At 42.4% G+C, this 24,847-nt stretch overlaps 2 protein-coding genes across 5 annotated transcripts; one reads left to right on the forward strand and one right to left on the reverse strand.

The window, feature by feature from the left end:
• Nucleotides 1-22: 22 nt before the first annotated feature.
• On the forward strand, nucleotides 23-7,646 carry C1H19orf44 (chromosome 1 C19orf44 homolog). Of its 2 annotated transcripts, XM_058163204.1 has the most exons (8): nucleotides 23-178; nucleotides 270-884; nucleotides 1,854-2,139; nucleotides 3,465-3,532; nucleotides 4,091-4,529; nucleotides 4,632-4,727; nucleotides 5,172-5,338; nucleotides 7,325-7,646. In XM_058163204.1, exons 1-8 carry the CDS (start codon nucleotides 98-100, stop codon nucleotides 7,406-7,408), a joined length of 1,836 nt encoding a protein of 611 aa, XP_058019187.1. In that variant the 5' UTR covers nucleotides 23-97; the 3' UTR covers nucleotides 7,409-7,646. The 2 variants fall into 2 exon arrangements, with proteins under 2 accessions (XP_058019187.1, XP_058019188.1); XM_058163205.1 differs by lacking the exons at nucleotides 3,465-3,532; nucleotides 4,091-4,529 and having other exon boundaries at nucleotides 24-178.
• An 87-nt stretch (nucleotides 7,647-7,733) lies between these two features.
• CHERP (calcium homeostasis endoplasmic reticulum protein) lies at nucleotides 7,734-23,955 on the reverse strand. Of its 3 annotated transcripts, XM_058163202.1 has the most exons (18): nucleotides 23,778-23,953; nucleotides 22,670-22,843; nucleotides 21,467-21,648; nucleotides 20,743-20,880; nucleotides 19,263-19,414; nucleotides 18,467-18,578; nucleotides 18,281-18,370; nucleotides 16,202-16,433; nucleotides 15,308-15,486; nucleotides 14,734-15,163; nucleotides 13,600-13,838; nucleotides 13,141-13,274; nucleotides 11,707-11,793; nucleotides 10,947-11,096; nucleotides 10,071-10,181; nucleotides 9,742-9,836; nucleotides 8,842-9,027; nucleotides 7,735-8,302 (listed from the first exon to the last, which is right to left on the reverse strand). In XM_058163202.1, exons 1-18 carry the CDS (start codon nucleotides 23,815-23,817, stop codon nucleotides 8,298-8,300), a joined length of 2,736 nt encoding a protein of 911 aa, XP_058019185.1. In that variant the 5' UTR covers nucleotides 23,818-23,953; the 3' UTR covers nucleotides 7,735-8,297. The 3 variants fall into 3 exon arrangements, with proteins under 3 accessions (XP_058019184.1, XP_058019185.1, XP_058019186.1); XM_058163201.1 differs by having other exon boundaries at nucleotides 7,734-8,302; nucleotides 18,281-18,578; nucleotides 23,778-23,954; XM_058163203.1 differs by lacking the exons at nucleotides 7,735-8,302; nucleotides 8,842-9,027 and adding an exon at nucleotides 9,036-9,184 and having other exon boundaries at nucleotides 18,281-18,578; nucleotides 23,778-23,955.
• Nucleotides 23,956-24,847: the final 892 nt, after the last annotated feature.

Genomic DNA, 24,847 nt, shown 5'->3' on the forward strand with positions numbered 1-24,847 from the left:
ATGTTTCTGGACGAATCAGGATCGAAAATACTGGTATGTGCAGTTGCTAAACAACGCAGCGCTGGGCCGTGGCGAAGGACGCGATCCTGCGGGGGCAATGCGGAGGGGTGGCCGGCAGGAGTTTACTCGGGCCGAGGCCCTCCTGGCTGGGAAGCGGATCGTCGCGAAAGGGAAGCAGGTGATGGTGACGGGGCTCTTTTGCCTTAACGTCCATAGATAAGCGCACTGTATCTCTGTTCTAAGTCTAAAATCTTAAACTTGATTTGTAGGAGCAAGAAGGGATAGGCAAGAGCAAGCCTACCATCCGGGCCTCCAGTAGCAGCACTCGCTGTCTTTCCGTGATCCCCACGGACAGTGACCTGAGTAACCTCTCCAGCTCGAAGAGTCCTTGCGTGGGAAGGGAAGAACCGGAAGATGTGGGTCCTGCTGACACCACCCGACTGGCACAGCCTGGCAGCCGGTTCCTCAAGCAGAAGCCTCAGAATGTGGAGGTGGACATCCAGCAAGCAGGGCTCTGTCCCGTCACAAGGGTGGGAATTGGTGTTGACTCCAAGGGGAGATCAAATGCCATCCTCAGAAAGTTGGCACAAATAGAGAGCAAGATCCAGAGCCGGAAGACTAAACAAAGCATAGAGCGGATACCTGTGGTGGACGTTGAACTCTCATTGAGTGAATCTAGTAAGGATTTTGAATTGAGGACAGGCAGTCTGAAATTCCTGAAGAAGCCAGTTAGGCTGAAGGAGAGTGTCAAGACTCAAACGAAAAATGTGACTCTTGCAGATAAAACTGGGGATAGTGAGGAAGATGCAGATAGATGCAAACAAGAAGTTCCCCAAAAACCCAAAGGACAAGAAGATAAATTCAAATTCCAATCCAATGGAAAGGTAATTTGAGGTCTTTTTATCTTGGTGATTTGGACTGATAGGTGTTGGTGAAGAGGACCCAACTTGTATCTCCATGTTTATTTTTCTCAGAGTTGGAATTTCCACGTAACTGAGCCCAAAATTTCTGTTGCTAAGTAAGAATTTTGTTAAGTGAGTCTTGCCTCATTTTATGACTTTTCTTGCCATATTTGTTAAGTGAATCACTACAGTTGTTAATTTAGTAACACGGTTGTTAAGTAAAACTGGTTTTCCCATTGACTTTGTCAGAAAGTTGCAAAAGGTGATCACATGACTCCAGGACATTGCAACCGTCATAAATGTGAGTCAGTTGTCAAGCATCCAAATGTAAATCTCGACCATGGGGATGCTGCAATGATCATAAGTGTGAAATATGATCATAAGTCACTTTTTTCAGTGCTGTTGTAATTTCAAATGGTTGCTAAGTGAACTGTTGTAAATGGAGAACTACCTATATGTGGTTTGTACTTATAAAACCTATGGTCTGACACATCCACTTCATGGCTGAGGAAATTTTCTCTAGACCTGAGAATTAAAAATTTAGAACACACTGTAATTTTTTTCTACTGATCATGGAATCCACAGCTTAGATTTCTCTAAAAAGTTTGAATGTAATGTTTGGAAAGCTGATGATCCAAAGGTGCGGAGCCATTTATTTTTAAAAATCAAATGTTACTAGTAAGGATTAGCTGCTGGTAGGAGCTTTTTGTCCCAGTTTTCTTCAGATACAATCCTAAGCACACTCATAAATATCTATAACGTTCACAGATCCTTTATGTTTTGTTTCATTCATCAATTGCAAATGAATTATTTTGAAGACATTTATTTTGGAAACATGGAAAATGTTTAGTTCTTTCAATATTACAGAATCCCAAAATCAGTAATATATCCTAATCTTCTTTCCTTCCCTCCCTGCTTTTTTCCCTTTTGCATTAATTCATCCTGATCCAGTTGCTACCAGAGACATCTTCCAATTTAAGATCTCTGCCTGAAGAAAGTCAAGTGAACAGACCTCTATATTTTTCTCCTTACTCACCAAACAGAGATACAAGAGCAAGCCATGTAGCTTCTTGTTCCTCCTCTCCATCTATGAAAGACAGTCCAGCAGATACAATATCCCATAATAGGAGCTCCAACTGCCAGAGGAAATCTCTTTCTGAACGGAGTATCATCCGATCCTTGGATGAGTTGTTCTCAGAGGTGACTGATACACATAATGATATTTCCAGCAACAGTGGTGAGTTAAACAGATCACTTTGTTATGGTATGCTCTTTGGAAGGAGTAATAACTTATTTTGGTCCCAAAGTTGCTGAATTGTAATTTACTGTATTTGGTTTCAGCAAACTTTGGAAGACTACCAAGTTCCCATCTGTGTTTACTATACAAAAAGTAAATAGATCAGTAAACGCATCAGTTGCCCAGAGTCTCTGGAGAAATAGCACAACTGACCGTTAGGATTATTTCTTTTAGGAAAAGGGGCATCTTATATTATTATTGTTGTTTTGTTTTATCTGGCTGTGAACCGCTCTGAGTCCTTCGGGAGAAGGGCGGTATAAAAATCTAATTAAATAAATAAATAATCTCAAAGTAAAAGATAAGCAATAGTTTTAAAAAAAAATGGGACGTAGTTTGACATTTGAAGCCTTGCTTGCATGCTTTGCTTCCCACAAGCAAAATCCATTGGTTGAATCCCTCTGAATTTTCTGCACATGCACCATGCCATGGTGGTGCAGTGGTTAGAATGCAATACTGCAGTTTGGCAGTTTGAGTCTCCAACCTGGCAGCTCCAGGTTGACTCAGCCTTCTATGCTTCCAAGGTCAGTAAAATGAGGACCCAGATTGTTAGGGGCAATATGCTGACTCTCAGAGGGCTGTAAAACATTGTGAAGAGGTATATAAGTGCTATTGCTATTGCTATACCCTCCAATCAAAAGCCTTCTTGCATTTGCACTTTCCACTCTATGACCTTCCTGTGCTTACTTGACACTATAGCACCCCTTCCCTGGTTTCCCTTAACTTGTGTGTAGCCTACGCTTGAGCTCCCCCAGCCCCTGCAGTACCCTTGTGCTTGGATTCCTGCTATTTCCCACTTAACAACCTGTACTCCTTGCGGTTAGAGTGGCAATTGGGGCTTGGATTGTCACTAAGTGATGTGATCATATAACATCATACTTTACAACCATATCACTTATCGACAGCAATCCTGGTCCCATCATAACCTGAGAACTAGCTGTACTGTAGAATTATGAAAATTACATGAATTTTATGCAACATATTTTCTGGCACTAGTAACATTTCCAGAACTGTATTCAGATCTCAGAAAACTAAATTATTAGCATCGCAGTTAAATCCTATGCATAGTTTTGCTTTGGTCTTCCCTCTCAGTTTTGAGCTGTGACTTACAAAGCCTGGCTATAGAAATTCTTCAGCAGAAAAAAAGTAACTGTTGAAATGCTTTCTGTGGAAATCACGACAAAATTGGCAAGGAATCAGCAAATAAATAAGATATGATATGAATTCTATCACTAGATTGCCCTAAGTGATATTTCTTGTTGCTGTAGATTTCAGAGTGAATATTTTGAGCCTGGATGAACTGGAACCCTGCCAGAAAACAGAATTAAAAGAAGAGGTAAAGCAACTCTTGTGTTTTCAATAGGAACTAATCTATGCATCAATATATATTTTTTTAATTTACATTTATATCCCGCCCTTTTCCGAAGACTCAGGGCGGCTTACAGTGTATAAGGCAATAGTCTCATTCTATTTGTATATTTACAAAGTCAACTTATTGCCCCCCCAACAATCTGGGTCCTCATTTTACCTACCTTATAAAGGATGGAAGGCTGAGTCAACCTTGGGCCGGGCTTGAACCTGCAGTAATTGCAGGCTACTGTGTTCTAATAACAGGCTCCTTACAGCCTGAGCTATCCACGGCCCCTATTGGTCTGTGTCGTCCTAGGCATCCATTATTAAGGAAGCAAAGATTCTGGGCTGTTGGGTCATAATTGTTTTCTGCTAATGCTATCAGAAAAAAACAGTCTTGTTCTGACTAGCGTGTAAGAATCTGTAACATCTATTCGTTTGTTCCAAGATAAATATTGCAAGGAAATATGTTCTTTTTTGCTTGCTTAACTTTCATTTTGTGCTGCAGTCTTGATCCATGCTGATAGAAAAACATCTTTCTCAGGTAATACAAGCAGTTGAGAAGTCAAACAAGAATTTAGGAGGAACAGTTCAGTCTCCTGCTAATCCTCAGAGCCTCTTTAAAACATCAGCTGTGTCCTTGGAGCAAGAGGAAAACCTGGAAGAAACTGAGATATCTGAGCAGCTAAGCAGCAGTTCTGCTGGATCTTCCCCCTGCAAAGAAGAAAGCCTCAACAATACCGAGTATTCTGAAGATTTTGAGCCCTCATCATTTTCTCCCACATCTGAGGAAACAGGAGAATCGTCTTCTGAAAAGTCAGATGACCTTTTGGGTGCCACAGTTCATTCCATCCAATCTAATTTATCTTCTCCCTGCTGCACCTCTGTGGCACCCAAGTACACCAAAGCCATAAAGAAGGTAGAGGTGAAAGAAGCAGCTGTTCAGGCGGGTTCCTTCTCACTTGCTTATCATAGGTTACAATGTAAGTCAGTCAACATGGATTAAGATGCAGATTGGTTTTTAGAAATGGTGCAGTTGCCTCAGCTCCTCTGCCATAAAGTGTTGTCTTTTCCCTGCCCCATAGATGATGTTCCTGCTGTTGTTGGCCATGCAATACAGCAAAGCGCTGCTGAAGCTCCGTGTATTAGCGGCCATAAATTGAACATGGAAGTCATAGAAGGTAATACCTCTCGGACACCTGATGAGCACCATCCCTTATTTTGTTAACTTTACAGAGAGGCACCTCATTATGGGGCAAAATTACATCATTATTGAACTGTTACCGTTCTTCATGGATTGGCCATTGCCATTTAAGTAATTTGTAAGGGAAATGAACTTCATTTTAAAACCCCTCATCTGTCAACCTGGTGCATTCTGCATCCCTGATTTATCCCTGAAATCCTCTTTAAGTGAAGGTAGCAGGAATTGAGCCAAAGCTTGCAAAGTCTGAACTCCATTGAGACACATTTCTTCCCTAAGGGGTGATCCCAACTGTAGAAATTGTCAGAAGCAAAAACATCTTAGATTTGAAGCATATCTGCGATCAAACTGCTTTTCCCCGAGAGACCTAGTTATAGCCAGTCAGTGCAATTAAACTGTGCTTGTATCTTTTTGCCTTCTGCAGCTCTGTCAATGTACAATCCATCTATCGCTGCTTTGAATAACATGTTAAAGCAAAACTTGCTGCTTATTCAGCAGTCCATAGAGATCAACCGACATCTTCATGCCTCCTTTGTGGCATCGCTGGAAGAGGAGGAATATCGCTATCACACCTTGGAAGAAGCCAAAATGGTAATTTTTGTAATACTTAGATTATGTGCACTTAAAAAGCACCTGTTTTGCAGCTTTTCAAAGCTAAATTTGTTTTATTCTTGCATTCTGAAACTGACATTAAAGATCCAAAAATGGAGTCTTAAATAAAAATGTAAATAATGCTGCAGATACTTAAGTCTTCCACTATCATCCATTCTTGAGATCTAAAGGGCTGATCTAGAAAGGTTTGTGTATCCCACATCTAGTACTTAGGACATGTATGGGAAATGTTTTATATAGTAAAGGGATGCCTTTCTTAATAGTGCCTATCATTTAGGTGAATTAATTTAATTGCTGCATCAGTCATAAAACAAAACCTCTATTTTGACTTTTGAGAATTTCTGACGGGCCAAGCTTCAGTAACAACAGCTGCAATTTTTAAATGGTAAATTTCAGCTCATAAACAAGAAGTTTTAAATAACTGAAAAGCTTTTTAAACCTATATACTCTCAACAAGTGTTATTTCCAATGTCTTTTTTGGTTTGGTTAAAAATAAAACCAAATTTTTGTGTACATAACAAAAATAAAGGAAAAAGGTATTAATATTAACAAAAATTGTTCATTTTTTACATTGCATTTGTAGTCTCCATCTTCCAATGTTCAATAATATGTAGCAGCTAAGGCTGCTGCTTCAATCAAATGTAGTTTAAAGTTTGCTTTTATTTTATACAAACCATCTATTTTTTTTAATGTAGGGAGAGAGTATGTTCATGCACAATGCTACTTAAATCTAGTCTGCTTAATGGTGTTGAGGATCAGGGTAAAAATTCTGGTTCTAGTAATGGACTAGAGGAGATCTGACATTTCTTAATGGGTGGTTTGTTTAGGTCAATGTTTCTCAATCCCAGCAACTGTGTGGACTTCAATTCTCAGAATTCCTGAGCCAACATGAAGTTCACACATCTTAACAGTCACTGAGGCTAAAAAACAACTGATCCAAACATTGGTTTAGTTGTTCTGAAAGAGGTTTTGAAAAATAGTGCTCATCTCAAGGCATATTTTTAGATTAGGGATTGGCAACCCATGGTGGCAATATGGGATCTCCCCATGACCCCGTTTGCCATCTCCAGAAAGGATGAGGTTAACCAGTTTTGCCCTACACCAGTTGCAGCCAAATAAATGAAACCAAATCATACCAGTCATGACCAGTATGTACATTCCCAATTAAAAAAAATTGTGTTTTAGAACTTTTTCTTATGAGGGACAGGTGTCCTCAGTAGCGCATAGTACCTGTACAGTTTACACTACTGTGACAATTACAGGACTGCTGGAATAAAGAATTTGGTTTCAGGCTGTACCTTGGTAATCCCTCGCCTTGATTACTGCAATACATTATGCATGTATCTGCCTCTGAGGTAGTTTGGAAATTTCTTAGCATTAATTTTATATGATCTTCATTGGGTCAAAAATTAATTTCTGGTTCCAGTTCAAAGTGCTGTTGTCCTGTAGGAACAATAGGAATGTTCCCAAATTTCTTAGCCAAACTTTTCTTCTAAGGATGAGTTGGGATAGATGACTTGACCTGAAGCTTTGTAATGTACTATCCAGCAAGGCACTTTTGACACACATCTTTCCAGTGCAAAGACATTGTGTTACACTTGAATATTTTATTTTTTAAAAAAAATACTGATATTAATTTACATTAGAACAAGAATGTTACTGATAGTCTCCCATGATATAGTTTTAGATCCTGCATAGCTTCATTAATTTTATATTTGTGGTTTCAAAGTACTGCAATCTTAGTTTTGAAGGTTGGCAGAATTTTTATTTTTTTAAAAAATACATTGATCTACTTTTATCCTTTGATATTAAAGATGATTCTAGGATTGATATGGCTGCAGCATCAATACATTTTCCCCTACAGAAATTCATAATTCTAAGTGCCCTGATTCAGAGTAAAGAAAGCTGTAGGCATGGAGTGTTTTGGTACATTATCTTGTTTTTGTCTGGCTTTGTTTCTTGCAGTATATTCAAAAGCACAAGCCCCTGCCTTTGACCATGGAACAAGCCTTGCAAGAGCTGAAAGAATATGAACAAATGGCTTCTTAGGCTCATTAGTGCTTTTCAGGCCTGACAGACAGCAACCACACTTTTAGAAAGAGGCTAAAGTTGTTTCTTCAGTCAAGCACAAAATCTTGGGAATCACAACTTGAAATATGCATTCAACTGGATTTTTTAAAGAGAAACCTCAACAGAGATAAGGGAATGACTCTTCTTTACCACATTTTGATGTAATTATGCCATGTACAATTCCGTGCTGCAAATTAAAGTCGATCTCTAAACTTTCCTCTGTATCAAATGAGACTGAGAAAATATTCTGTTGCTGCATTGCCTATTAATAAATCCCATCCTTATATAGAAAAAAGTTTTTATTGGAAGGCAACAGTAAATACAAGATGGTAGCTGACTCATGACAGAAGGGAGTTGAAAGATGAATAAATTTCACAGCTACAGTAAGTCAGTCTACAACAGTTGCTACCTTATGTCAAAATGGATGGCTGTGAAAGAACAATTCTACTAGACAAGGAGGAAAATGGTTCTTTCAGTTCACTTGGGGCAAGCCTTGGATCACTTAGAACTGCTGGTCTATGGGCACCCATAGTTACAAAAGATGTTTTCAGACAGGGCTTCTAGGAATGCTTCTTATTTTGAAACAAGCAAGGAAATGCGATGGTGCTACAGATGAGTCAGTCTACAACACTCCTCTTAATTCTTCTTAAAAGGATATATACAAAAATATAAAAGGCCTAAATATTTTTTTTTCTTGTTACAAATCCTTAAACATCTAGAAGTAACTACTGAGTGGTTAAGCCCTCTGTTCTGGATGGAGCTGTGATGGCTGCAGAGGGGTATCTTGGGGATTTAGAATGTACAGTAGATTCTTGATTCATTTGCCCAGTACTTGGTAGCTATCTGGCTTCCTCCACTTGAAACACCATTAGCCTTTAGGAGAAAAATATAATTGTCAGAAAAATATAAACTGTGAATCGGGGAGCTTGAGAACGCTTCTGAAATGATCAACCCCTTATGCGCTAAAAAAAAGTTGTTTCACACTTGAAGTGAAATTTTGATTTCAAAACATTTTGCATACCTGCACATGCTATTAATTTATATAGCCAATCCAAAGGGAAAGATTTGCTATTGGTTTGCACTGCCCCCAATTCCAACACATGCAGTTGTTACTGGGCGTCTTTCAAATGCATCCAAGCTTAATCCAAACATTAAGAATTTAACATTATTCTTAGAAAGGTAGATACTTCCTTTTTATTCTTTTAAATATGCATACACTACATTCAAAAAGACAAAAGATGGTTCACAGCAGCACCTTGCTATGCTGCTTGTTAAGCATTGGTACGAAAAGCAGCCAACACATCTTCCTAAAACAAGAATTCCCTTTTAACCAAAGGCTTGCTAATCTTATGGAAACTATCCAAAAGTTTATTTGCCCTGATTATTGTTAACCTGCTGAACTGGGCACTTACTTTCATCTCTGGCCTTCATACGAGCAATAAAGGAATAGCTTTTGTTCCTGCGATAATTCTCATAGGGATCGTCTAGGGATACTCCCACACCCTTATACTGATCCCATTTGTCTCTGATATCCCCTCCTTTAATAGGGTCCTGGATCCCTTGTTCCTTGGCACCCAAGCCCCCAGATCCACTCCATCCTGAAAAACACAGAATAGCATGATCAAGCACACAAAAATGTTCCAGTTGCCAACCAATAGAATCATGTCTATGTATTCACTTCCAGTCATTCCAGACCAATTTTGCTCACTCCATGTACAGATCTGCTTCAGGAAAATTCTTCCAGCAGAGGAAATCCTGTATAAAGAAGTAGATTCAGGACCCTGGATAAATATTTCACAAAGTAGGCTAGGAAAATATTTGGAAGACTTAGGCTGTTTGCAAGACTAGAGTAAGACTGCAATTCTTGCCATACAGACATTATTGACAGAATGCAGCCAATGATTCAGATGGATCTAGATTCACTCATCCATGGTTGAGTCAATGGGACATGCAAACCATTCAACCCCCTAAGCATGTTGCTGGAATCTCCCGTATCAAATATAGTGTGCTGTTTTCTTACAGAATTGCAAGGATTAAAAATTTCAAGTTACGAAAGATTTGAAAACTGCAGCTAAAGATTGAGCATGTCAGCAAATCTTGGTTCAAAGAAACTCAACACTTCTGTTCTCAACTCAACTGCAAATGAAGTCCCCAGATTCATTGTACATATGGGTAATAGATACATTGGCCGAGAATTCTGGGAGCTGAAACCTCAACACACGTGTGGGAAAGCAATGATTTCTCCATACATGGAACACATTTGGAATGTTGCCTGAAAGACAATGCAGAGAGAAATAGGCAATCTTTCTTACCCATTTTCACCAGCATCTGATGTCCTTTATTCTCCTCTCCAAGTCTGGATTCTGGTATGGGAGGTCCTGAGCTGGAACCCAATCCAGCTGCAGAGCTACATCAGTAAGCAGAATTTAGTAAATCAGACCTTTTATATAATCTTGGTTAACACTTGCTGAAGAAGGACTAAATGAAGACGGCAATTAAGGCAACGGTAAAGGATCTACACAGGATTTTTTTTTAAAAAAAATACAGTTTTAACTACTGTGTTAAGATAGTTCCTCAAACATTTCAGCCTTTTGCCCCCTTCTGACCAAAATCTTTGCAGAATGAACAAGTCAAATCTTACGGAGGTGTCTGACTGCGAGATCGAGACCGGCGCCGCCTACTAGGGGAGTAGGATTTTGATCGGGACCTGGAGCGGGAGCGACTTCGTGAAGAGCGGGATCTGCTCCTACTCCTGCAAAATAAAGAGGTGAAAATTAGTTCCATTCTATAGACCAGGGTTCTCCAACCTTGGCAACTTTAAGCCTGGAGGACTTCAACTTCCAGAATTCCCCAGCCAGCAAAGGTTGGAGAACCCTGCTATAGACTACTAACGTACATTGTATGTTTCCTGATTCCTCCCTACCAATAAGGAAAAGCCTTGGAAAAACCTTGGAGCTATTGACTGATAGTAGGGAAGTAACCAGAAGGTATCTGTCAGGCGTGAAAGACCAGATCCACACCTGAAGGTTCAATGAAACTGATTTATTCCTAAAAGGAATGCGAACAGTGAAGGCCCCTGAACTGAAAGGGGAAAACGGAAGCAATATGTTCCGTCCCATAATTGGATGGAAATAGACCAGGTTATCCTGATAGACCGGTCCCACCAGAGAAAAAGCACTTAATCTCTCCCCAGGTATAGCTGACAAAGTGAGGAGAACACGTGGCTACCTAATAGGCAAGCATCCTGGGTTTGAATCCCAGAAGGGTCAGGCTAGTTGATGAGAGCTAAATAGCTTGAAATAGATCTATACTAGTCTCCCTTTATTTCTTGGTCAGTACAACATAAATTCAACGCAAGAGCTACAACTTATACAAACACCACTTCCGTAGTTTTCTAACAATAACATTCAAGCTCCTTAGGAGACAGTACAAAACAGTACAATCGCTAGCTGAGTAGAAAAATATTCCCAACTGTCTTTTTCTAAGGCTAGTTCCCCACTCCCCATTTTTTTTTTACCTGGACTGAGACCGAGAGTAGGACCTTGATCTGGAGCAGGATCGAGATCGAGACCTTGAATATGAGCCAGAAGATTTTGAAGACCTTGAATTGGAGCGGGAAGAAGACCGTCCTCTGCTTTTAGACCTGCTGCGGGATTGTGAGGGGCCACTGCACCGGAAAAAGGAGGAAATAAAAATACGTCTTTAACGGATACTGAAAAAGCAGTGTGCAGGCGTATCTAGCAATATGGATGCTGGAAGTGAATCTGAATTTAAAATATGATCCAGTCCTGATGCACATTCGTAGGCAAGCAAAAATAAATAAATAAATAAAAAGCTTCAGAAGGTGAAATACTTGATATCTTTCACAATCCTGTAAACTCTGTTAATAAGAGGTGGGTTTACATGCCAAGTGCTTGCCAGCCTAAAATAAGGTCACATTTATGTTTGAGAAAGTGTTTCTGATTGAGAGGCATTCTGCCTATCTGTAAGTAAATTTGGACCTATGCAAAAACAACTTTCAACATTTATGCGTCACATATACTATAGCAGGGGTCTCCAACCTTGGCAACTTTAAGACTTGTGGACTTCAACTCCCAGAATCCCTCAGCCAGTGCTGGGTGAGGAATTCTGGGAGTTGAAGTCCACAAGTCTTAAAGTTGCCAAGGTTGGAGACCCCTGCACTACAGTACTGTATGTACTGACTGACAGTACTGAAAATTCAACCTTGCCTATGAGGTTTTGTACTTTCACTAGGATAACATGAATGAAACGGCTACCTGTTTCTTTTCTCTTGCCCTTTGCGGCGCCGGGCTCGCATCTTTGCTCTGAAGAACTCATACAGTCCATTCTGCTCCCAGCCCTCACTGAAATAAGAAAACAAGTAGAAAAAGGGGAACAGGGAGAGAGAAATCGGTTTGCCTGCTCGTTTGTTTATCAAATGTATTGGCTGCCCATCTTACCATAGGGTAACTCTGGGCGACTTACAATATTAAAAAATAAATAGAATGCTACAAAACTATAAAATATAAAATACAAAATAGGATAGTTAAAAGATGGGTGATGGGGAGGTGGGATCTGATATTAATCTATAAGCCATCTCCAACACAAAGTCCTTCCTTTACAGCCCCAAGCCAACTAGGCAATAGCAATAGCACTTAGACTTATGTACCGCTTCGCAGTGCTTTTACCGCCCTCTCTAAGCGGTTTACAGAGTCAGCATTATTGCCCCAACAATCTGGGTCCTCATTTTACTGACCTTGTGTTGTGTCTCGCCCAATCTCACCACAGCCGGGGCCTGCTTATCTGCTTCCGAACACGGAGGAATGTTCTAGTATGCCTCCCGGCCCCAGCCCTGGCTCCATGCCCAGACAGGCTGAAGAGGAAATATCTCCAGCCCCCAGCTCTGGCTCCATGCCCAGGCAAACGGAGCAACTAGACCCCTCCCCCTCCTCCACAGCATGTGAGCCTGAGGGAGGTCTATTGCCAACAGCTGCCGACTGGAGTGACCCTCGCGTCAGAAGACTTGATAGGCGGAGGCAACAGAAGGAAGGGAGGGGCAGGCCTGGATAAGTGCTGAGTCATGGAGCCACACCCCATGGCCTATATAAAGGATCTGCTTTCTGGCATTCTCTGAGTCAGGCAAAGTCTAAACATATCTTGCTGAAGTCACTTTCTGATCTCCTGCCTGCCCTGAGGACTTTGCTAGGACTTTGGCAGAGCTGCAGAGGCACGCCTGATTCGGATTTCCCTGACCCGGCTGTCAGCGGAGGAGTGGGACACGACATCTCGGAAGGATGGAAGGCTGAGTCAACCTTGAGCCTGGCGAGATTCGATCTGCCATATTGCAGGCAGTCGGCAGTCAGCAGTAGTAGCCTGCAGTACTGCACTCTAACCACTGCGCCAATGTGGCTCTTATAAGTAGAGCAGAGCCAGGTCTTTAGGCTCTTAAGGAAAGTCAGGAGGACTGGAGCAGACCTGACTCCAGGGGGGGGTCAAGATGTTCCAAAGGGCAGGTGCAAAAGCAAAAAAGGCCCTTGTGGACCTCACCAGACTCTACCTCTGTGAAGAGGAAAGTTCATGGCATTTCCTGCTGTAATCTGAAAATGCCAACAGTCTAGAAATTCTCCAGATTTGGAGCAGTCGGAAATAAAAAACGATCAAGAACACTGCAGAATCCGTAGAACACTTAGGCTTAGCTCAATCTTTTTTACCTGTTTCTTGGCCTATCGTGGGATGGGGGACTATAGAAGGCTTCAACTGCAGCCAGTAATCTCTCACTGGGAGGCATTGGAGGGGGCAGGCGGATGTCCTTGGGATCCAAAGGCTTGTACTCATGATCTTCCAGCTAAAAGGAAAAAAAATATATCACAGACTCAAATGAGGCTTCCAGGCCTGACAGCACTTGTAAAAACTGGAGCCTTAAAAAAAAACATCTTGAAGTGTGAACGGAGCTAAAATTCTGGTAATTGCCTCAAGAAGTCACAAGTGGAAACAAGTCACCTGGCGTTAAAAGAAGCTAGGTTCCTAACACTGATTAATTATCAGCCCAGACAACTTGCCTCTCCTGCAACCATTCAGGAGAAACATTCATATGCTTGTGACAATACCCAAGTTTCCCTTGGAAAGCCCATAATCCAGTCGTTCCCAAATCAACTATTGAAAGCTCTTACTTTCACAAGAGGAGCCATGAGTCCAGCAGGAAGATCAAAGTAAGGGACGTTAGGCACCAGGCTGGGGTCGTCGTGGTTAACGTGAGGTGGCCCCTGTCTGCGCATGTGAGGTGGCTGTCCATTGAAGCCATGGGGAGGAGGCCCAAAGTCAGGATGCTGTGGCCCACCCCACGGAGGGTGCTCGCTTATTCCAGGATGTGGCATGCGGTGCCCAGGGTGGTGGTGAGGTGGTCCAATTTCTGGAAAGGAATATGAGAAGTTCAAACTTGAAATGACTCAAGGCAGTCTTTTTGAAAAAGGACTGATGCAAATACCAAAAGCAGGGCAGAGAACAGAAAGACAGGAATCCTTTTTTTTTTCAGTCCAGAAACAAGGTTAGAAAATGGAGATACATTCTTCCCACCGGAGTTCTTCTCACGCATCAAAACTGTCTCACAAAGGTTAGCTAAACTAAACTATGATTACTTGCAGCTTTCCTCGGCAAGGATTTATAAACTCAACTTGCCCCAGTAGCACCTGCAGGATTTCAAGGGCCTTTTCCAACAAGCCCCATTTCAAATAGAATGCACAGAAAGAGGGACCAGAACAGCTAACCTGTAAAGAAATAATTCATGCAAGGACAGAGAATGTAGCCAGGTTCAGGGAAGAAAGAGGATATCTGGTGCAGGAGAATCACTGATCAGCGGATTCAAGCCAATACCCGGAAGTCAAAATTCTAGGCCAAGCAGATCAGTGGACTGGGCTTTATTAATAAAAAGAGCCCCTCCTATCCCTTTGGGGCTGAAAACAGCAACATCAGCATTTCTTCATACATTATAATTGTTGCAACAATCAGTTTTTAAAAGCCCACCACTTCAGGGCAATGATGAAAAAGACCCTGGTTTTGTTTTAAGGGGGTAGAAAAACCAGTGACCACAAGAATCAATTTAGAAAAGCCATGAAAAGGTATTCAGAATCTTAAACACACACGTGCCTCCTTTTTCATTTTTCGGAATGCACTGCTTGCGAGCAGACTGAGGATTTCTCCGATAGGGAAAGAATTTTAAAGGATCCCTTCTGACAGAAACCGGATACCATGCCAGTATAGCTATCAAGGCTATAACCCCGTTCTCCCTAGCCTTACCAGCCACTCACCTTGAGGGAAGTCTCCCTGAGGATAGTCAAAGCGATGGGGATATGGAGGCCGTTCAAAGGGATGCCGCGGGGGGAAGTCATCCTGCATGAAGCGAGGTGGGAAGCGGTTGAAGTTATGTGGGTGAGGAGGCTGATTGAACTGAGGGTGCTGTTGGTGAGGAGGGAAAGGCCCTCTAAAGTGAGGTGGCCTCTGCATACGGAAAGGGGGTTCTCTCTGGCCCCCGGCCCATGGCGGCTGCTCATGCTGGTTGTTCCAGGGGGTTTCGAACTGATTATTCCAGGATGGGTCTGGCTGGTTGTTCCAGGGGGCTTCACGCTGATTGTTCCAGCCAGGCTCCCTCTGTTCGTTCCACATCCCCTCGTGGTTACTGTTCCATGGAGGACAGTGGGGAGGACCTTGGTGGTGTGGGAATGGAGGTTGATCGGGGGGCTGCAGAAGGAAAGGCACAGAGTTAAGTTGATTGGGGAAGGCTGCTCAGAAAACCAAGAGCTTGACTAGATGCTGCTTCACACAAGAGATCTTCACGTCCAGGAATACTTCCCACTCTATACATCCCAGTCCTTCTACTAGTACCTGCTGTTGGCCCCAAGGTGTGACAGGATGTGGCTGATCAAACCAGGGCGGCTTATTGGGAGGAATGTGATCATGAGGCCCAGGTCCACGAGGTCCAGCTGCAGCAGGATCAGGGGGCCCAGCTCCGGTGGCTTCGTATTCTGTGGAGCCTGCAAGGGGCAGCTGAGCCTTCCCTTCATCTGAAAACACATCGCAATGTGAGACAGGACAGCCTCTTCCCTGAGCATGGCATAAAACCAGCCCAGAGGAGATGGCTTAGGGCACAGCCTCAAAGCTTTGCTCAGGGCAGCTTGTTTTACTGGATCATCCCATCTAAGGAAGGCCAGTCATTAATATTCAGAATGCCCCAAAGTTCTCAGATAGCCAAACCAGAGAGCTGAGTGGTGTTTCTCAGCCGTGGCAATTTGAAGAGATGTGAATCAAACTTGGCTGGGAAAATCTGGGAGTTGAGGTCGATGCCCCTTCCAAGTTGCCAAGCCTGAGAAACCCTGGATTAGAAGCCATTCTCTAGAGCAGTGATGTCAAACTTGATTTCATTGAGTGCCGCATCAGGGTTGTGTTTGACCTCGGGGAGGGGGGGGCGTGGCCAGCAGGACATCCCTTGTGTCCAGGATGCCTCTTGGGCGTGCCCCCCCCCAGCTTCATTTTCGCTGGCAGAGATCTGCAGGAGGCCATCGTGGCTGAAAACAGAGCCTGGGATGGCTGCACGTGGCCTTCCTGAGCTCCGCTTTCGCTGGCAGAGGCACCGCAGGCTGGTCCTTTGCTGTTTCCAGGGCGTCCCTGGGGGCCAGATCTAAACACCTCACAGGCTGGATCCAGCCCGCGGGCCTTGAGCTTGACACCCCTGCTCTAGAGACTCAGCAGAAACTCTTTGTCATCTCAGAAGAGCTGTACCTGCTTGCGTAATGGAAGTAGCTGGAGGAGGGGCTAAGGCTGGAGGAGCTGGTTTCACCTCACTTTCCAGTGGGGGGATTTGCATCTGTGGCGGCGGCGGTGGCTGCTGCTGCTGCTGTTGAGTGAGGCTGCTGACAAACTCCTCATGCTGCGTTTTCAAATTCTGAATCTGCTGCTGAAATGCTACCTGAATTGGCTGCACAACATTGGCATATTCTGTGATCAGAGTAGCCTGCAAAGGTGAAAGGGAAGAGAGGGTTGGAAAAAGAAAGAGGTTTTAAAGTACCGATATCATAACTGAGAGTCCTGCCAATACTAAGTATCTTGCTCTGTCTCATATGGCTCTTTTCACCCAATGTCCATAATCAGATCAATTATCAAGCTAGCACCTGGGTTTGCATAACATACTCAACCCAATTAGTTTGTTTTAGTATTTCAACAGCTTAATTTATTAAATCCAGTTTGTCTCTTTACTATAATTTTCAGTTGAATGTACTTGTAAATTTAAATAAGGTTGATATTAGACTCCAAAATTAAGACAGATACATGGTGACTCTTCCAAGCTGAATTCTTTATGGATCCACCCCTATAGAATCTTGTCAAACTGAACCACTCTACGATCTGCATCTACCATACACTCTGAGAACCATTAGGGACAGGCTGTCTTCACCCTCTTTCTCTTGCATAAAATATTTGGACTGAGCAGGCTCTTATTCCTCCTGAATGTACCCTGTCCCTCCTGGAAATCCAACATATTACATTCCATCAAAGGCAAGTACAGACAAGATTGCTACTAGAGAGCTGTCCAAGGCCTTTATCAGCATCATCCTTTTATTCTGCTTAATGAAATAGCTGCTGTATTTTTCTTTGAGTGTTTCTGCTTTGCCCTCATGAGCATTTGGGCACTCGTGTGCTGGGAAGCACAGGTCAGGCTGCATATGCTCTGCCCCAGGTCACATGGACAAGGGAAGGCAGCTTCAAATGGAGAAATCGACAGTATTCTAATCCAGAGGTCTCCAACCTTGGCCACTTTAAGCTTGGCGGACTTCAACTCCCAGTTGGAGTTGAAGGTTGGAGACCCCTGTCCTAATCTATCCCCAACAGCCTCCACCTTAAGCATAGATCGCAGTATGATGCTTTCCTCTACAGACTCAGACTGAGGTAGCCCTCCTTTTTGTATTTGTTTAGCAAACCTCCTTTGCTTAATTTGGATCTGTTCTATTTTTGGAGAGTTATCCTACCAGTAAAAAGGAGTTCCAAGCCACTTCATGTAATTTGTATCCAACAATCCGTTGGGTTGGGAAAAATGAAAAGGGATTAGTTCAGTTACTAAGTTAATTTCATTTTTTTTTTAAAAAAATGTAGCTTACAAGTCTGTATATTGATAGTATACTGAAATAAAGAAAGCAGGTTTTTCTCTAACAATAATCTCAAGTCTATAAACAGGATTTTGGCAATTTCCTGACAGTTAGAACAATTAATCAGTGGAACAACTTGCCTCCAGAAATTGTGGGTGCTCCAACACTAGAAGTTATTAAGAAGAGACTGGACAACCATTTGTCTGAAATGGTATATAGGATTTCCTGCTTGAGCAGTGAGTTGGATTAGAAGACCTCCAAAGTCCCCTCAAACTCTGGCAGTTTTTCTATCTGACAGAATGCTGGGCAGTATCCCAGGCCTTTCAATTAGTGATATTACAAAGTGTAATTATTACATAGCCAGTTCTGTTCCCTCCTATCAGCAACTATGTTCTGAAAAACATTGTTATGTATTTCCGAGTCTGTGAACAGTAGCTGCCTAGAGTTTAACTTCTGTGAGAAATCCAGAGCATTAGCTACAGTGAGCAGCAATAGGCTGCCTCAATGCAATTTCAGCACGTATTCAATCCCATCTCAAAATTCTCTAGCACTACTTAATTTTTCAAACTGGCTATTAACATTTCTTATACTGTAGATCAAAAAAGATGTTTTTAGCAAAGAAAGAATGTAGAGCTGAGGTCAACAGCTGGCTCAGACTAAACCTAACCCGGCACCCTTTCTACCAAGCCTTTCCTTGCCAAAATCTAGTGCCAGGACTTACCTGATACTGCCCGAGTCCAAGGGCTGGACTCTGGAGCTGCTGGATAATCGATTCATCAAAGTAGCCATTTTTCTCCCACAGCTGAAGGAGCTGTGGGAAATCAAGAGGAAGAGAAAGGCTGTTACTTGGCAGGCCGGACTTCAGGCAAGCTCTTGGCTGCCCCTGAAGTAAAGCCGAGCTGCTCACCCTGGCAATCTTCTGTTGTTTGTCCTCCTCCACAGCCAGGAAGCTAGTGCAGTAAATGGGCACCACCACTTTTTGCAGGGCTGCCAGGAGATCACGTTGTTGCTTCCGCTGGCTGAAAGTAAAGCAAGAACAAGGGCATCATTAGAGGAATAGATTATTTTAAGTACGTAGAGTTCTTGACCTGGACATCTAAAGCATTTCAAGTCATGCGCAAGCTTACTATATCCTAGGTTCCTCTATATGTTTGTCAAGCAGTCTTAATACAGATGCAAAAAAACAAACAAACCTATAAGAGGGTTATAGGCCCTCTTATAGGAACCTATACTCCCAAATAAGGGAAAGGGGCAATTTCATGTATATTTGGCTCCCTATTTTTCAAAACTTGCTAAAGTTTTTCAGCCAAAACATTTTTTATTTAATATTTGGCATTTAAGATAGGGGTTTTGGTTACCATTTCGGACTGCTTTACAAATGATTATTAGAATTATCTAAGTCAGGGGTGTCAAACTGGTGGCCCGCAGGCCAGATGCGCCACACGCAGGCTATGTCCACCCCAGCTCTGCGAATGGGAAAAATGTTGCAAAACATCACATGACAGCAACATGACACGGCGAGTTTGACACCCATGATCTAAGTGAACTACGGAGTATGTCTTTAAATTCTCCATACTGCCAATATGATACACAGATTAGTAACTCCTGGAACCTATCTTTCAAGGTGCATCTGAGCAAATATTCATCTTCCATTCCTTTGCCCTGGGAACCTAAGAATGGGCTCAGAAAGAACCACTTCTCACCAATGGTGGAGGACGTCGTTAATCAGATAGATTAAATGTAGTCGCAGCTCAAAATGTGCCCCGTCGGCAGTGATCTGATTGCGCAGATGCTCAGCCATTAGTTCACAATGCTGGGGAGACTTGGCATTGCTGAACATCCAGTTCTTTCCAGCCTGAGAACATAGAATGGTGTGAAAGTTTGCCATAGTAAACAAAAGCTCAGGTTCATAAAAAAGATCAGGCACAAAAAATAACAACCACCACCCCAGGAGCTGGGATAGAATAGAATAGAATAGAATAGAATTTTTATTGGCCAAGTGTGATTGGACACACAAGGAATTTGTCTTGGTGCATATGCTCTCAGTGTACATAAAAGAAAAGATACGTTCATCAAGGTACAACATTTACAACACAATTGATGGTCAATATATCAATATAAATCATAAGGATTGCCAGCAACAAGTTATAGTCATACAGTCATAAATGGAAAGAGATTGGTGATGGGAACTATGAGAAGATTAATAGTAGTGCAGATTCAGTAAATAGTTTGACATTACTATTTCATGCTCCTCTACACATGAATCTGGTCTACTAATGGTCAAGGCAAATTGGTGCTAAATAAGAATCAAAAGAATTCAAAAGAGACTGGACTTAGGTCTCTTGTGTGTGTGGCATGACTTCAAACTGATAATGTGTTTGACCCCGTCAAGATTATGATTATTAGAACTGCAATTTCTGCTACTAAGCAATGCAGTTGTAAAGTATGACCACACTGCTTACCAGCAGCAATTTCTGCAGTCCTGTGCTGTTGTTAACCGACTCCCACAATCATTAGTCTAGGAAACGTCCTACTGGCATCTCATAACTAAAGTCACTGTGGAAGCAGGCAGGAAGTTGCAAGTTGCACACAGGTAAGTGGCTGCTGCTGAATGTGGGAGGAGGTTCCGTGAAGGTCAGGGAAAGTGCATGAGAGGCACAAGGAGGGTGTATGAAGGTGCAAAGATTCGTTATCTTTTATGCTAATAACTATATCATGAACCCAGGACAACACAGCAGTCACAGTAGTCCACACAGTAGAAATCATAGACTGAAATTATAAGCTATAACAAATAATTGGAGATCGTTACATGGATTCATACTTCACCCAAGAATTCACTTTCTTATCTTAAAGAGTTTATATCAGAACGTAGAGAGCTATTTCAATTTGAATGTAGTAGTTTGTCAGCCTTAACTCAATTTTTATAACTTTTCCAGTTTTGTAGATATACCAGATCTGCTCAAGATATAAAGACAGACCCACTTCCTTGTTCTACTTCACATGTCTTAAAGCTATGGTGGAAACACTGCTCTAGAGAATAATCAAAATAGATGGACATGATTGCTAACTCTTACTAATATTTAAAGAGAACCTCATGACCATTTGGGAATCTTCTTCAAACATGTAACAAACATTTTATTTTTGTACCAGATACCACTTTGCTTTGATTTTGCCATTACTTACGGAGATAGCATCTTTGGTGCAGGTGTCAATGATTGGTTGTAGCAAGTTATCAAACTCATTCATGTCCAGTTGGGTTTCCTCCAAGACTTTCTGCATTTGTTGCTCAATACCCACAGCTATTGCAGAAGTGATTTGCTCCTAAACAGAGAATTAAAGAGGACACCCCAAATCACCACTTAGCAGAGTCTCCAAATTTTCCTACTTAGAAATCATGTTTGACTGTAACACTTCTGACATTTAATGATCCATAGCAGAGGCAGTCCTTTCTTTTAAACTACCATTCACTCTGCTTGAGCTGTAAAGTGGCTAAAAATACTCTTTTTTTTCCCTTCAAAGAAAGCAATACGCCTGCCCAGAGCCAAATCACAAAGGAAGAATCCGCCTAAACAAGAACACCAGAAAAAGTACTCTATTTAGGTTCTTAGTAGATTCAGCCGCCATATTTCAAATGTACTCTTTGCAGTGAGTGTAAGAAAAACAAGGCGATACTTGATAGCAATTCTTCAGTATCTTTGAAATAGCCTGTATTCTAAATATATTGGGCAAAATACTTCTGAATGAATCATTTTCACACCTTTCTTAAGTAAACAGCATATTTCACAAGAAATACAATATTTGCCAAGTACCTTGCAACTTTGATGTAGAGTTATATCAAAACAATTGGTGGTGGCTTGCCAAACCAATCCAAAGTCTCAGATCAACAATACGTTTGTCAAATCCATACCTGTCGCAGGGCAAGGAGGTGCTGCTCCTGCTGCTGAAGATTCCATTGACTTTGCTGGATTAATTCCTCCATTGAAGGAGTCCCCTGAGGAGTGGCGACTGGGGCAGCAGGAGCCAAAGGTGGCTGGGGAATTGGCTGAATCGGTGGGGCAGCCTCAATATCTTGACCTTGCTTGCACAATACTGTAAAGGAGGAGCACAGAAGAACCCTAAGATAGCAATGTCTGAATATTGGATCATATACTCTTCCCCAGTTACCAAAATCCATCAAACATTTCAGCATGTTGCAGGTGGAAAATTTCTCATCCCAATAAAGGAAACTGCTTTTTCTAGGAGAAATGAGGCTCTAGAGAGTGGTTTTTAAAAATGGATTTTGGAAATGAGGATTCCTGAGTCCTTTTCCCTATCTAAGGCTGGTCAGCAAAAGTTACACTTATTGATTTCTATGCACAAGTAATTCTGAAGTTATCCAAAGAAATTGGGACCTTCAGCTAAAATATTAACAGGTATGCAGCTTTGCTCTAAAATGATCTAAAATGATTTACAACTTTTGCCTCTAAAAGTTGTAAATGCTCCAACACTGGAAGTTTTTAAGAAGAGATTGGATAATCATTTGTCTGAAGTGGTGTAGGGTATCCTGCCTAAGCAGGGGGTTGGACTAGAAGACCTCCAAGGCTCCAACTCTGTTAGTATATTCTATTCCAAGTTTCAAAATATGCAAATGACATGCTTGTTCTTTTCTACAATCTTCAGCAATCCCTAAGACTGTTTAAACTTCAGAATGAAGGAGGGAAAATTCAGGCAGTTCTTGAAATTAAGATACATAGCAAATAAAGAACCAAGACAACAATATCTAGCCTCTTAGATTACACCTAGCTTGAATGCTACATATTTTTTTTTAATTCATGGGTCTCCCCAGAGTTCAAATGAATGATAGGTTGCAGTGAATTTCATCTGCTCAAACCAATCATCCCCAAGAATATTATGGAGCAGAAGAGAGGCAATGTAACTAACCCAAGAACTAATAAACTCAAATATTACAATCATTTTATAGTCTCTCAGCTTCAGACAGCTCACATTCTATTTGCAAAATGGGGCTAAAAACAGCAATCCACTTTTTAGCATTACTGATATCATATGGTATGTTTTGAATAATTTATATTATCCACAGCAAATTCTCTTGCCACCCTCCTCCCTAACTCACACTGTTGCTGCTCCAGAGCCAGTTTATATTTGTAATAGCCATAGAAATCTCCTCCAAACAGAAATGAGAATTTAGGGTTTTCCTTTTGCTTCTCCATTGTCATCTTTTCAAACTCAGGGCCATTCCGTGCCACAAACTGGGCCAGTTTGTCAATGACATTGCGTAGTTCTTGATCTGTTAGGAAGGAGGAGTAAGAGTGAGAACAGATAACACTGTGCATTTATAAATTAAGAAATCACCTCTACTTAATCACCATATCTATAAAACATGATTTATATAATCTGACAGTGTGCTTCCTAAAGTGGCCAGATTGGTTCTCCAGTAGGACATATTTTTTTTAAAAAAAATATCTAAATGCTGGCGGTCTACTTCACATCTAGAGTCTATCCTCCTTGCTTCATTTCACCTTTTATTGAAAACACTTTAGACACTTTATTTATATTTTGTATTTTTAGAACTTTTCTGATCAGCCTTTAGTTCTGTATTCTTATCAGAATAAACAGGCTGACTGCTTCGAACCATTAGGTGTTGGCTACTCTTTGCACTTTGAGAGCCGAGAACCATTCAAACTACTTATCCCTTTTACCAAGGGGTGGGTGGGTGGGGGGAAGAAAAGCAGCTGAACAACTGGCACAGAAACGATGAACCTATTCTCCCATTCTGCTCAAGCAGGTCGCCTCCATCATACCACCTGGCACCTGCCAATCCTGCCAGCGCTGCATCGTGTATGCGGGGTGGGCATATAAAGTTACTGGTTTTTGAAAGCCGGGGGTGGGGGGGAAAGGGTTAAGGGGAGTGGCCCTAAGGTTAACGTGGCTTATGTTAAAACATTGTTCCTCCCACATTTTCAGTTGTGGAAGCCGCCTTGGCCTTGGTTGGCACCGTCAACTGGGCCGAACCTTTACCTCGAGGCCCCTGAGCATGTGCAGAGCGCCTAATCCCTTTGAAGACTGGTTTCTACCACAAGCCGAAAGGCATAACGCGGTTACGAAGCATCCTTATCCACCATCAGGTTTGGGGATAGTCGAAGCTGCCTTGCTTATTACATACACACACAGAGAGAACGACTTTGTGCCCCACCACCCTCCCAGATGTCCTAGAGACTCACCTTCGGGCGGGGGCAGCAGTGGCGGAGGCGGCATCTCCATGGCGGTAAAAGAAAGGAAGGACAACCACTCAAGAGCGCCTTCGGTCACACTAGGCCCCGCCAGCCGCCGAGCGCTCCCCTATCGTAAAAGCAGCCCCGCTTGCGACATCACTTCCTCCTTCTTCTTCTTCGCGCGAGGTCGCTCTTGACGGCTTCGTCGCCATGGAGATTCCGACTCCTCCTCCCCCCCGCCCCTCTTAGCGTTGAGGGTGGAGCAGCGTTTTCCCTCGCCGACCCGCCTCGCGCAAACCAGGCAAGTTTTTTTTTTTGCCTGGCCAATCAAGCGGCTTCCAATTGAGCGCGCAAATGGGGGGCCGGGTAGGGGGAGGGAGGAATCGCCGCTTCATTCATAGAAAGCGACGGCTAGAACTCCTCGCGCGATGCTCTGAAGCGAGGGGATTTGACAGCGTGGTTTTTTTTTTAACAGGCTGATCAACTATTACAAGTTTCTTCCGCCCCGTTAGTTTCACGTCCGCCTAGCGAGGTTGGAGAAATTCCTTTAGTGAGACGAAATTATTTGCACGATATTTACACACGCACACACACATTTGTATGGCCGCTTATTGACACGCGGTGACTCTGGGTGGCTTATAAAAATAACCCACTATACAAACAATAAAAAAAAAACAATTCCCCACCCCACCCCCGCAACATCAATCAATCTGACAAGTCACTTGATGAGCTTCTTCGGACTCTGGGTTACCCGCGTCTGTTTGCAAAGCCAGGTTCTAAGGGTCTTTGGGAAAGTGATGACCCTTTGAGAGCTGTATGCAACGAAATTCCATTTTAATGTATGCCGATTAGTGTACGTTCAAAGTTACAATAAAAAGTTTTCTATATTCCTGTTCTATTCTATTCTATTCTATTCTATTCTATTCTAGGGTTGACTCAGCCTTCCCTCCTTCCAAGGTCAGTGAAATGAGGACCCATATTCAGTAGTGGAATTAAAATCCCGTCGCTACCAGTTCGCTTGTGCGCACGTGCACCCTCGCGTATAGGCGCACAACACTTCTGCACATGCGCAGAAGCTT

The sequence above is a fragment of the Ahaetulla prasina genome, chromosome 1, assembly GCF_028640845.1.
Source record: "Ahaetulla prasina isolate Xishuangbanna chromosome 1, ASM2864084v1, whole genome shotgun sequence".
Taxonomy (NCBI): domain Eukaryota; kingdom Metazoa; phylum Chordata; class Lepidosauria; order Squamata; family Colubridae; genus Ahaetulla; species Ahaetulla prasina.

What these genes read in the sequence shown, in the direction of transcription:
- C1H19orf44 (XM_058163204.1), top strand. Translation starts at nt 98, where the DNA reads ATGCGGAGGGGTGGCCGGCAGGAGTTTACTCGGGCCGAGGCCCTCCTG. An exon ending in AATTCCAATCCAATGGAAAG is followed by an intron (nt 885 to 1,853) that starts GTAATTTGAGGT and finishes ATCCTGATCCAG; the next exon opens with TTGCTACCAGAGACATCTTC. An exon ending in TGCTTATCATAGGTTACAAT is followed by an intron (nt 4,530 to 4,631) that starts GTAAGTCAGTCA and finishes CCTGCCCCATAG; the next exon opens with ATGATGTTCCTGCTGTTGTT.
- CHERP (XM_058163201.1), bottom strand. Translation starts at nt 23,817, where the DNA reads ATGGAGATGCCGCCTCCGCCACTGCTGCCCCCGCCCGAAG. An exon ending in CACCTTGGGGCCAACAGCAG is followed by an intron (nt 15,164 to 15,307) that starts GTACTAGTAGAA and finishes TTCCTTCTGCAG; the next exon opens with CCCCCCGATCAACCTCCATT. An exon ending in TCATGGCTCCTCTTGTGAAA is followed by an intron (nt 13,275 to 13,599) that starts GTAAGAGCTTTC and finishes TTTTCCTTTTAG; the next exon opens with CTGGAAGATCATGAGTACAA.